The sequence below is a fragment of the Alosa alosa genome, chromosome 21 (assembly GCF_017589495.1).
Source record: "Alosa alosa isolate M-15738 ecotype Scorff River chromosome 21, AALO_Geno_1.1, whole genome shotgun sequence".
Taxonomy (NCBI): domain Eukaryota; kingdom Metazoa; phylum Chordata; class Actinopteri; order Clupeiformes; family Clupeidae; genus Alosa; species Alosa alosa.
In genome coordinates this window covers 19,420,263-19,432,530 of record NC_063209.1, presented here as the reverse complement: position 1 = coordinate 19,432,530, position 12,268 = coordinate 19,420,263, and the positions used below count along the sequence as shown (strand labels likewise).

At 42.1% G+C, this 12,268-nt stretch overlaps 2 protein-coding genes across 2 annotated transcripts; both read left to right on the top strand.

Annotated features, from left to right (window-relative positions):
* Positions 1-4: 4 nt before the first annotated feature.
* Positions 5-4,735, top strand: LOC125286542 (solute carrier family 22 member 5-like). The gene is made up of 10 exons (XM_048231717.1): positions 5-554; positions 851-954; positions 1,075-1,229; positions 1,382-1,553; positions 2,254-2,395; positions 2,910-3,007; positions 3,195-3,409; positions 3,610-3,792; positions 3,951-4,086; positions 4,214-4,735. Exons 1-10 carry the CDS (start codon positions 195-197, stop codon positions 4,299-4,301), a joined length of 1,653 nt encoding a protein of 550 aa, XP_048087674.1. The 5' UTR covers positions 5-194; the 3' UTR covers positions 4,302-4,735.
* Positions 4,736-6,451: 1,716 nt separating this feature from the next.
* On the top strand, positions 6,452-11,671 carry LOC125286883 (solute carrier family 22 member 4-like). The gene is made up of 10 exons (XM_048232193.1): positions 6,452-6,814; positions 7,015-7,118; positions 7,948-8,102; positions 8,885-9,056; positions 9,256-9,397; positions 9,541-9,632; positions 10,173-10,387; positions 10,764-10,946; positions 11,328-11,463; positions 11,572-11,671. The coding sequence occupies exons 1-10, from the start codon at positions 6,452-6,454 to the stop codon at positions 11,669-11,671; spliced, it is 1,662 nt and encodes a 553-aa protein (XP_048088150.1).
* The last annotated feature ends 597 nt before the right edge of the window (positions 11,672-12,268 follow it).

The following is a 12,268-nucleotide window of genomic DNA, read 5'->3' as shown; positions in this document are numbered from 1 at the left end:
AAACTGTGGACACACTCCCCCCTAAGATGTTATGGTTGACTTGATCAGGATCATCACTATATTGCGTTGAATCTGAGTTTTGGGCAAGTGGAGGACGGAGAGAGCTAACCTGATGAGCATTGAGTACATACCTTTTTCCATGACGAAAAGGCACCAGCATTTTTAGGATTTCAACCGAATAAAAGCGTAGTACGATGAGAGACTATGAAGAAGTTACATCTTTTTTGGGCCAATGGGGGCCTTTTCAAAGACTCATGTATATCCTCCTGAGCCTCAGCAGCATCCCCAATGGATACGTGGGAATGGCCATGGTTTTCCTGGCTGATATTCCTCCTCACCACTGCAGGCTTCCATTCCTGAACAGCAGCTATGGGGGACCGGGCTACAATCTGTCCCTCCCGACCCAGGAGGTGAAAGGAGAGGTCATCCTGAGTCGTTGCAGTCGCTACACAGAACGGGGGGCTTTGGATGCTGAGTCTATCCAAAGCACAGAGCGCTGTCTGGATGGCTTTGTGTTCAGCAAGGAGAGATATGTGTCCACCATTGTGACTGAGGTAAATTTGTAAGACCTGAAGGTAGATACAGGCAGTCGACACAGAATAGCGATAAACAAGGTGAAGGCATTAAATAGGAGTAATTAGGTGAGGCTATTAATAAGTGCATGACAAGTATAAAGACTTTCTTTTCATTACAATTTAATTACAACATTGGTCTCATTACGGTTTTAATAGCCAAGCCGTTAATCAAGATGGTATCAGAAAAGATACCACTGCACTGCCTCATGTTTTTTGTCAACAAAATGTAGCTGAAGTATTGGCTATATGAACAGTTCACGTGTGATATTCCACAGTGGAATCTGGTGTGTGAGGACGCTTGGAAAGCCCCATTTTCTGTCACTGTGTTCTTCTTTGGTGTGCTGACTGGGTCCTTTCTCTCAGGAATCATATCTGACAGGTAATCTTCACGTTTATGACCAGCTAATTAAAACCATATATACTTCCATATATACGTTTTCATCACTATTTTTTTGTGGTGTGTGACTTGAGGTGAATGACTCATTTCCATGTTGTGTAGGTATGGAAGGAAGTTCATCTTCTTCGCCACCATGGCAGTGCAGACTATCTTCAGTGTGATTCAGGCTGCCTCCAACAGCTGGGAGATGTTCTCTGTTCTTTACTTTATCGTTGGAATGGGACAAATAGCCAATTACTGTGCAGCTTTCATTCTAGGTAGGTTTAGTTACAGGGAAAATACATGATCACATCATCTCTCCACCCACTGGCATTGAACCTTTAAATGTGAAATAATCGTCAAATCAGGAGAAAATGGTTGTAGTTGGACTATGGTGGATTGATGATTGACATCTTTTCTCTCCTAACAGGTTCTGAGCTTCTGAATAAGTCATGCAGAATAAGCTTCGCTACTCTGGGTGTCAGCCTGTCGTACGCCTTCGGCTATGTGTGTCTTCCGCTCTTTGCCTACTTCATCCGGGACTGGAGAAGGCTTTTACTGGCCTTGTCTGTTCCAGGATTCCTCTACATACCTATGTGGTGGTGAGCAAGGGAACCCTCCTCTCTGTAAAAAAGTGGTTCTTAAACTGGGGGTCGCAAAATGATTTGCAGTCTGAATTAAAGCTGCAGTTGGCAAGATTTTTTTGATCATATTCACTGAAACCGACACTATGTTCCGATAGAACAACATAAATCAGCCGGTTTTAGAAAAAAAAACCTCACTTCTACCTCCTCTTAGCCCAAAATGTTTACATGTTTGGGCTAAGTCCCCTCAATCTGTCAGACTTGCCAACTGCAGCTTTAAAGACATTTAGACCAAGGTCTAAAGGTTTTTAGACCAACCTGTTTTAAAAACGTTGATATTTAGTAGCCGTATTAGATGTAGGCTTCCAATTCACAGTATTTCCATCATGTTCCTCAGAAGGTGGATACTCAAATAACGCAAACTCAAATATCTACCTGCGCCCATTGCAATGATGCCTCTGCTTCCAATGCCCATCTCGCAACATTTCAAAACCAAATTTTGCCGGTTGGAGAGAAGGGGATCGCAAGACTTGGCTCATGTTTTTGGGGGGGTTGAAGAACCACTGCACTAAAGTATGGACTCCCTTCTTTGTTTGTACCGACCCTCTCCTATTGGCAATACTGATAGAAAGTTTAGCATTATTCATTCGTTATATTATATCATTTTGGTACTTGATGATAATTGAAGTGAGTTCTAGTCTCTCTCTGTCTCTCTCAGGTTTATACCAGAGTCTCCTCGCTGGCTACTGTCTCAGGGTCGAGTAGAGGAGGCTGAGGCCATCATTAGCGCTGCTGCCAAGAAGAACGGCATCACTCCTCCTGACGTCATCTTCAAGAGAGACGACACCGCAGAGCTGATGGTGACCAAATGTTTGATTAAAGTTGAAATTCCTGTGATTACATTACATTTGGCTGACGCTTTTTAACCAAAGCGACTCACAACATGGTAAACAATTTAAAGGTAGAGTAGGCTACGATAAGAACAAGCTAGTGTATCAGTGAGTGCTATTTCCATACAGTCAAGTGTCAGTTCTAGTCAGGCTAGTTGTAAGTAGTGCTAAGAGAGGAGATATTCTCTGAAGAGCTGGGTCTTCATGAGTTTTTTTAAGATGGAGAGGGATGTCCCTGCTCTAGTAGGAACTGGTAGCGCGTTCCACCAATGAGGAACAACAGATGAGAAAAGTTTGGATTGGCCTGAGCGTACTGGTGGCAGAGCTAGATGTCGTTCGTCTGAGGGGCGCAACGGTCCGGAGGTAGCATATGCCTGTATGAGGGCATTCAAGTAGGTGATCTGTATGAAGGTATGCCTGCTCATGTGTCAATATCTGAATCCTAATCCAAACCATTTAGATCTTTATTTCCATTTCTTTGTAGCAAAAGGATTGCGATGGTGGACAGAATACCTACACATGGCTTGACCTTCTCAGAACTTCAAATATAAGGAATACCACACTGGTGAACCTGATCATGTGGTGTGTAAAGATAACAATAAAGAGCAATCATTGGTGGAAGAAATATTGTAATTTAGAGAAATAAACATGTTTTAATGATTTAATTAAAAAACGATTTGGTTTCATAAGAAGAAATGTCCTCCTTGGATGTATTGGCTATTTTTAACTAGATAAAGCTGTTTCTTCTCACCATATTTTTGTCCTACAGGATATCAGTGGGTTTGACCTACTATGGGCTGTCCTTAAATACTTCCAATATGGAAGGCGATCCTTACCTGAACTGCCTCATAGCAGCGGGCAGTGAGGTCCTTGGATACAGCTGCATATTTCTGGCTGCAAGCTACCTTCCCCGTCGAGTCACACTGCCATTTTGTCTCATTGTCTGTGGGGTTGTGCTGTTAATCATCAAATTTGTGCCTGAAGGTTAGTGCATGAGTTCCCATGTGTCTGCTTATTGTGCGGCATTAATGTGAGTGACCGCAGCTCCCTTGTGCAGAAGTAACAGTGGTCACTCTCTATAATGGCCATGGAAGAGCTGTATTACACATTTCATGGAATGGCCATGGAACTAGCTCAACCATCATGCACATGGGGAATGATTTGAACCTCCCTGTCTCTCGTAGACCTCAACACCTTGACTACCACACTGGCGATGGTTGGAAAGACCTGTATTACAGGGGCCTATGGCTTCCTCTACCTCTACTGCACGGAGCTGTTCCCCACTGTAGTGAGGAACATGGGGCTGGGCGTCACCTCAATGGCCTCTCGGTTTGGCAGCACAATTGCTCCATATGTGGCTTACATGGGTAGGTCTGCTCAAGACAGATAGTTGAACAAACATTTATTGGAATGATCATATAAGTATTTGCAGTAAAGTAAATGTTCAGTATTGTTCTTGACCACGATTTTGCATTATCCAGTTAATTTCATTTTCATACAAACTCAACCATGTATTTCTATACAGGAACTTATGACAAGGTGTTACCCTACCTTCTTATGAGTGGCATCAGCATAATCACTGGAATCTTAAGTATAACGTTACCGGAAACGAAAGACGATGAGCTCCCCGAGCTTATTAGTCAAGTGAAACCCCTCCACTGGTAGGTCTAGCGGACATTTCATTCTCTTTTCTTTCAGTGCTGTATTTCCTTCACTGTAATATGGGGAAACACTGTACATATGTTGCTATGTCAGGAAACAAAATTTGTGTGTGTTTGTGTTTCACAGCTTTTGCCAGAAGCAAAGACCAGTTAAACGGAAAAGCCAAGAGGAAAATATACAAGTTGGAATTGGACTGGAAAATTCACACGGCTAGCAGGTTGCTCAGATTACAACCTTTTAACCATTTGAAAAGAACCCTTTAATTTGAGGAGCACTGTACCTTAGAATCAGAACACAGCTCTAAGTCAGAGAAAGCATTCAAAACAGTAGGTTTTCAGTAAAAGGTTATTACCAAGTTATTAGACCTAAAGGACTTGGAGCATACTTTATGAACAGTTAGACAGTGTATAATAAATGTGTGCTTATGTTTTGAAAGTTTGTCTTGTAGCATTCATATTTTAACTTCCCTTTAATTGGGCCAAATGTAATTGCATTTGACATACAGGAACATCGTTTGGTTTAGGTTTGTAATTATCCTGTAATTATCTCAAATTAGCTCCTGTTAATGCACAATATATGTATGTATATTGTAATTACACAGCACTTTGAATAAGATGTTAATGCAATTCATGAATAAACTGGACTGAGGAACTCTCGAATCCAGTTTAATGCTATTTTTTTTACATGTCTTTCGTCCGTGGCTGTAGTGTGTAGCGCTCATGGCGCATATGAAATTCGACTTAAAATCTTAAAAACAATTTGTTTGAGAATGTCTGACAATTCTTGCTGCGGTGGTGAGCATTTAATGGCTCTGCAGTATACTTGTGCTGTTGAGAAAGCGGGAGGTTTTTGTCTTAACGGCTCTCAATCTCTCCCTAATGGGAAAATAGTGGAAAGGAAGTTGGCAGGGTGAGTTTCATCCTGTAGAATTGTCAAATTTCCATTTTCAAAGAGGATGTGATAACCTGACACTGTCCACACGCTTTACCTCCACACCATTGATGGACAAGAGCCACACCCCTGGGGGGCACCAGTGTTAATGTGCTTGACCTTAGAGATCTTGTTATTGCTTAACTGTTGTGTCAATGGCCTTCAATGTAATTGACATGTGTACGTCGCTTGTCTGCTAAATGAATGAGTGTGAGTGTAAACTTTATAACTCATTTGTAAATGTGTTGCAAGGCATAAAACGTCCTCACTTTAGATGAGCTCACAAAATATCATTAACTAACCACTTGTAACTCCTGAGTTAGTCATGAATTATAGTATTAAGAAGTGGTTTATAAAATATGCATCCTCATCCTAAGTAATCATTAGTGCATGTGTATGTAACATATGTTAAATAATGGAAATATTCCTTGATCAAAAACATATTATTGCATCATTTATGTAAGGGATAATGTATAGAACACCGGTCATTGTCGGGAGATAGGTCGACAGGGCGGAACCGGACCCCGGCGCTGTGCGGAGGGGTCTTGTTCCGCCCTGAAGGGACCTATCTCCCGACAATGACCGGCGTTCTATACATTATCCCGCTTATTACACGGCTACTTGCCAAAACGACACAATAAACTCCCCACGATGTGACTCTCTAGCCTACATAGCCTGGGCTATAGCCTATTTGTTACCGTTTCATCGTGGCTCCCTTCAGGGTGGAACAAGACCCCTCCGCTGCGCGTCGGGGTCCGGTTCGCCCTGTCGGGACCTATCTCCCGACAATGACCGGCGTTCTATACATTATCCCTTACTTAACAATAATATATAAACATATTTTAGATATAGGCTTGGTCTTGTGAATGACCTGTCTATGTTTCATTTACTTTTCATTTGAATGATCTGTTCTTGTCTCATAGATACAGTTCATCATGCTTAGGGGGTTGGTTTTATGCTTAATTAAATGGTTCATATTTGAAATATGATCAATTTTACACGATCACATTTTTCATGTACTGGGAAGGAGTGATATAGCACTTGCAAAAAAACACAGTCAAAAACAGTACCTTTGTTAGATGTGGAGAGAGATTATACGCTGTTTCAATTAATTCTTCACTCTCACAGACAAAGGTTTGGTTGGTAGCCAAATAGTTAGCATGCTCAGCAAATAAAGTGATTCATTAAGTTTTCACCTATCACAAACTGGAGAAGCACTTTGCCCCTAGATGTGATGGTTGAGTTGTGCCAATATAATCATCAAATGGTCTTCAGCAGGTTTGGTAGGAATGTGTCCCTTATACAGAGAGAGCCAAGCAGACAAACGGGAGCACTGAAGAAAGGTCTTTGACTAAATACTTACTTTACCATGACTGAAGGCACCAGGATATCTACAACTTAAATCTAAGAAAATTAAAGAGAAATCAAAGTGCGATGAGAGACTATGAAGAAGTTACATCTTTTTTGGGCCAATGGGGGCCTTTTCAAAGACTCATGTATATCCTCCTGAGCCTCAGCAGCATCCCCAATGGATACGTGGGAATGGCCATGGTTTTCCTGGCTGATATTCCTCCTCACCACTGCAGGCTTCCATTCCTGAACAGCAGCAGCTATGGAGGACCGGGCTACAATCTGTCCCTCCCGACCGAGGAGGTGAAAGGAGAGGTCACCCTGAGTCGCTGCAGACGCTATGCGGAACAGGGGGCTTTGGATGCCGGTTCTAACCAAAGCACAGAGCGCTGTCTGGATGGCTGGGTGTACAGCAAGGAGAGATACTTGTCCACCATTGTGACTGAGGTAAATCTGTAATACCTGAATGTAGATACAGGCAGTAAAATGTTGACATTAACAAGTTATGACAAGATAACAGTCTGCACCTGCTAAGCAAAATGGTATCAGGTTGGCAAAAGTCTGGAGTCTGGAATAAACATTATGTAGACTTTCATTAGGCCTTCCATAGAAGTTTACATGAGCAGATCACATCTTATATTCCACAGTGGAATCTGGTGTGCGATGACACTTGGAAAACCCCTTTTACGGTCACTGTGTTCTTCCTCGGTGTACTGACAGGGTCCTTTCTCTCAGGAATCATATCTGACAGGTAATCCGTTTCTTGGTGTTTTATGCCCCCAATGTTGTCTTCAAGGCAGCGCTGCCTAGAAGGCACTAGGGTTAGCCATGGGTTAAGGTTAGGGTTAGGATTAGGATTAGGTGCCTTTAAGTCAGTGGTGGCAGCGCTGCCTGGAAGGCGACGTTAAACATAAAACACCATCGAGCCAGGTAATCCTCACAGTTAATCATATCTGACAGGTAATCCTCACAGTTAATCATATCTCACAGTTAATCATATCTGACAGGTAATCCTCACAGTTAATCATATCTGACAGGTAATCCTCACGGTTAAGGGTACCATCATTTCATCTGTGTAATCATATCTGACAGGTAATCCTCACGGCTAAGGGTACCATCTGTGTAAAACTAGATAACAAATTATTACTTTAGTACAGAGGAATTTTTCCCCCGTGTCGGCTGAAACACGCCCCATAATCATGTTCCAATGGAGCCGTATCAGACTCAAAATCTGACTAGAATTGATTATGACAACGTCAGGCTATGATCCACCTGGATCCTATGAAACAAACTTCCAATAACATTTCTATTTTATTGTGTACAACCTGAGAACTTATTACTATGTTGGGCGATGATAGCATAGTGTTTAAGGAGTTGGGCTAACATGCAGCAGATAGAAAAGTTGTGGGTTCAATTTCCAGCTTCCACTGTTGTGCCCTTGAGCAAGGCACTTAATTAACCCCGAGTTGCTCAAGGGCAATCTACCAATGGCCCTTGTAATGTAATTGACATATGTAAGTGGCTTTGGAAAAAGCGTCTGCTAAATGAATACATGTCAATGTCAATGTTGTGTACTGTAGGTATGGAAGGAAGTTCATCTTCTTCGCCACCATGGCAGTGCAGTGCATCTTCAGTGTGATTCAGGCTGCCTCCAACAGCTGGGAGATGTTCTGTGTGTTTTACTTCATCGTTGGAATGGGACAAATAGCCAATTACTGCTCAGCGTTCATTCTAGGTACATCTTCTCTTCCCCCACTGGCACTAAACCACTGGCACTGAGCTTGCCATATATCAAACTCCTTTTAGGCAAGTCCCTCCACTCGGCGGCCATATTGCAACGCCTTTTGGGCACTCATCGGGCATCCTATTCGGCAGAAATGCGCGTGCGCAAGGCTTCACGACACCAATCTTCCTCCAGTGGCGAGTTCACAACACATGATTGGCACAATGTCTTCACAACACACCATATGATTGGCTCAATGTATTCACATCACATAACATGATTGGCTCAATGTATTCACATGTCGACGTTTTGCCGAGGAAGGGGTGTGATATGTGTAGACAGCGGCCATATTGCCGTTACAAACTAGCCCCGTGCATTTCTATGGAGGATTTTTTGAGTGCTGGGTCCTCATTAGAAAGTCTCTGCATATATACAGTAGGCTACATAAACTTGCATTGATGAGAGAAAAAACATGTAAAGAAATGATACAGAGCATCAGAAATCTCACCTGAACACAGATGCAATGTTGCATGCCTGTATGAAATGAAATGTAGCCTAAAATATTCGGTCATCAAAACAAAGTAAAATGTTTGTTTTGAGCAAGAAAATTGTAGGTGTTTTATAGTTGACAAGCACAACTGTCACATCTCTGGCAGGGCAACACTTGGGGTGGCCAGTTGGATTCTGGGGGGTCTCAAGCCACCCTCGTCACCCCATGTAGTTATACCCCTGGAAGTGAATGGCTGTAGTTGGATTATGGTAGATTGTGATCAATGTCCTTCCTTTGTTAACAGGATGTGAACTTCTGAGTAAGTCACCTCGAATAAACTTCGCTACTCTGGGTGTGAGCCTGGCGTACGCCTTCGGTTATTCTATTCTTCCACTCTTTGCCTACTTCATCCGGGACTGGAGAATGCTTTTACTGGCCTTGTCTGCTCCAGGATTCCTCTACATACCTATGTGGTGGTGAGCAAGTCAATCGTCCTCTTACTAACACTAGTACTGGTAGTTGCATTTCAGTGAAATGCAATACTATGGAGCTTTTTCTTTCAGTAGAAAGTTTAGCCATCATCATAAGCTTCTGATATAAAGACTGAAGATTTTTCCCTCCTTGATAGCTGAACATACAACTTTAGCAATGCAAGAACTGTTGTCTCTCTCTCAGGTTTGTCCCAGAGTCCCCTCGCTGGCTACTGTCTCAGGGTCGAGTGGAGGAGGCTGAGGCCATCATTAGAGCTGCTGCCAAGAAGAACGGCATCACTCCTCCTGACGTCATCTTCAATAGAGACGACACCGCAGAGCTGATGGTGACCAAGTGTTTGCGATGCTAGTATTAGTATACAGTCCATGGATATCATAAATATTAATGCCTACCTTCAACTGTTTTGTGTATGAAAAACTATGCTTGAGTTCTACAGTGATGTGTATGATATAATTTTTCCACCAAAAGAACAGTACAGTGGAACAGAAGGTTTATACATGGATTGATCTTCTCAGTACTGCAAATATAAGGAATACCACAATCTTGAACATCATCATGTGGTAAATAAACCTGAATTTCTTGAGGAAATATAAAAATGTATAGAAATATTAAAGATTGCAATGTCATTTGAAAAAGGCCAGATGTCCTCAGAAGAAAATCTCTTCCATGGCAAATGAGGGCTAATTAAATTGTTGATGAGAATACACACCATGTTGAACGTCACTCATTACCAGTGCAGAGTAGATGCTTCAGAAGCACTGCTATGGCAACCAACCCTCACCATATTCCGTCCCTGGGGGCAGCCGTGGCCTACTGGTTAGCGCTTCAGACTTGTAACCGGAGTGTTGCCGGTTCAAACCCCGACCAGTAGGCCACAGCTGAAGTGCCCTTGAGCAAGGCACCTAACCTCTCACTGCTCCCCGAGCGCCGCTGTTGTTGCAGGCAGTTCACTGCGCCGGGATTAGTGTGTGCTTCACCTCACTGTGTGTTAACTGTATGCTGAGTGTGTTTCACTAATTCACGGATTGGGATAAATGCAGAGACCAAATTTCCCTCACGGGATCAAAAGAGTATATATACTTATAATTCTTACCCCACAGGATGACAGTGTCTTTGACTTATTATGGGCTGTCGTTAAACACTTCAAACATGGATGGGGATCCTTACCTGAACTGCCTCATAGCTGCTGCCAGTGAGGTGGTGGGCTACAGCAGCATGTGGTTCGCTGTGCGTTACACCACGCGGCGCTTCACTCTGGGATTCTCGCTAATCATCTGTGGGCTTCTGCTGTTAATCATCAAATATGTTCCAGAAGGTTTGTGCACAGGTTTCCCCCTGTCCACTTATTATGTTCCATTAACATGAGGGAGTGTCTGGTCTTCAGTTGCCTTTATATATGACGTTTCCTGGACATGCACTCATGAGTTTGCCAGAATTGTACAGTTGTATGTATAATGTATGAGAACCCCTTGGCAAATGACATTGGAATACTAACAAACATTAAAAATGGGTGTTTCTTCATGTTATTTTTAAATGTTACTTTTTATTTCAGACAATACAAAATAGGCCTATGTTCCATATTCCCTAAACTACTGTACTGCAGGAAAATAATTATAACTCATATTTCACATTTCCAAACCAATGCGAAGAAGAGGCACCATTTAACATCTCTCTCCTCTTGTCTCTTGTAGAGCTCAACGCCTTGACTATCACACTGGCGATGGCTGGAAAGTCTTGTATCACGGGGGCATTTGGCTTCCTCTACCTCTACTGCACGGAGCTGTTCCCCACTGTAGTGAGGAACATGGGGCTGGGCGTCACCTCAATGGCCTCTCGGATTGGCAGCACAGTGTCTCCATATGTGGCCTATATTGGTAAGTCGACCCAAGACAGCTACATAATAAATATTGGAATGATAAGTATACATCATCTAACCCTGAGTTCTTCATCATCTAGATTAAACAATTAAATTTTAGTTGGTTTTACATTTTCGGTAACACTTTACTTGACAGTATCGAGATAAGAGTCACACTACACTGTCATGACACATGAACCCTAAACCTAATCCTTATCCTAACCCGTTATGACAAAAAACAAATGACACGTAATAACAGAAGCGTTATGTCATAAACGTTTACGACTTGTTTATGAGACGTTCATGACAGTGTCATGACACTCTTATGTCCATTCCGTCAAGTAAAGTGTAACCACATTTTCTGTACCTTTAATCTATTTATTTTCATATTACATTACAGGAACTTATAACAAGGTATTACCATATATTCTGATGGGGTGCATCACCATCATCAGTGGTATTCTAGGTTTACTATTACCAGAAACTAAAGACGAGGAGCTCCCCGAGCTTATTAGTGAAGTCAAACCCCTCCACTGGTAGGTCTAGCAGACATTTGTGCTCTTTGTGGTGCATCCTGCCAGTAGCGTTATATAGATAAAAGACGCATGATTTGTGGGTTTTCAGGGTGTATTTGTGTTTCACAGGTTTTGCCAGAAACAGATACCAGTCAAGAGGAAAATCGAACAGGAAAATAAACAACTTGGCATTGGACTGGAAAAATCACACAGCTTGCAGGACATGTGAAACAATGCTTTTCTCTTAAGGAAGTCGTCCATAAGGCAGCTTCTGTTCTTAGAAAATGGCTTTATTACATTTTGGGTTTGGTTACCCAAATGCTTTTTTGTAGGCCTATTAACTAATTAAATAATAGAGATACTCAGTTTAGTCATTCTCAGTTGTTAAGATAATTGTGGTGGCACATTACTGCCCCCTAAAGATATGATTCCAATGAAATACTCTTGACAAATTGTTTCACACAATCTTCTACTTGTCTGGCCTGTTTAGCACGCAGACCTTCTCAATTGTAATTGAGAGTGAGTCTGGAAAAAGTTAATTGACTTACAGCTTCCACCAGGGGCATAACTAGCACTGAAATTAAACTTACAGTTTTTTTCTGAATGCTTAAACACAACTGTGATTCTTATGGCACAATTTCTAAAACTATTAATACTTAAGCAAAACCACTCACTGAGTTCGCAAAACTAAAAGCACAAACACTGCTTTGCACTCAGTTTGCAAATTTGTAACACACACTTTGCACAACTGTAGGCACAATTCACTGCACAGCACTCTTTTTGCAGAACTGTAAACAAAATTCACTGTTTTACACTCAATTTCCAA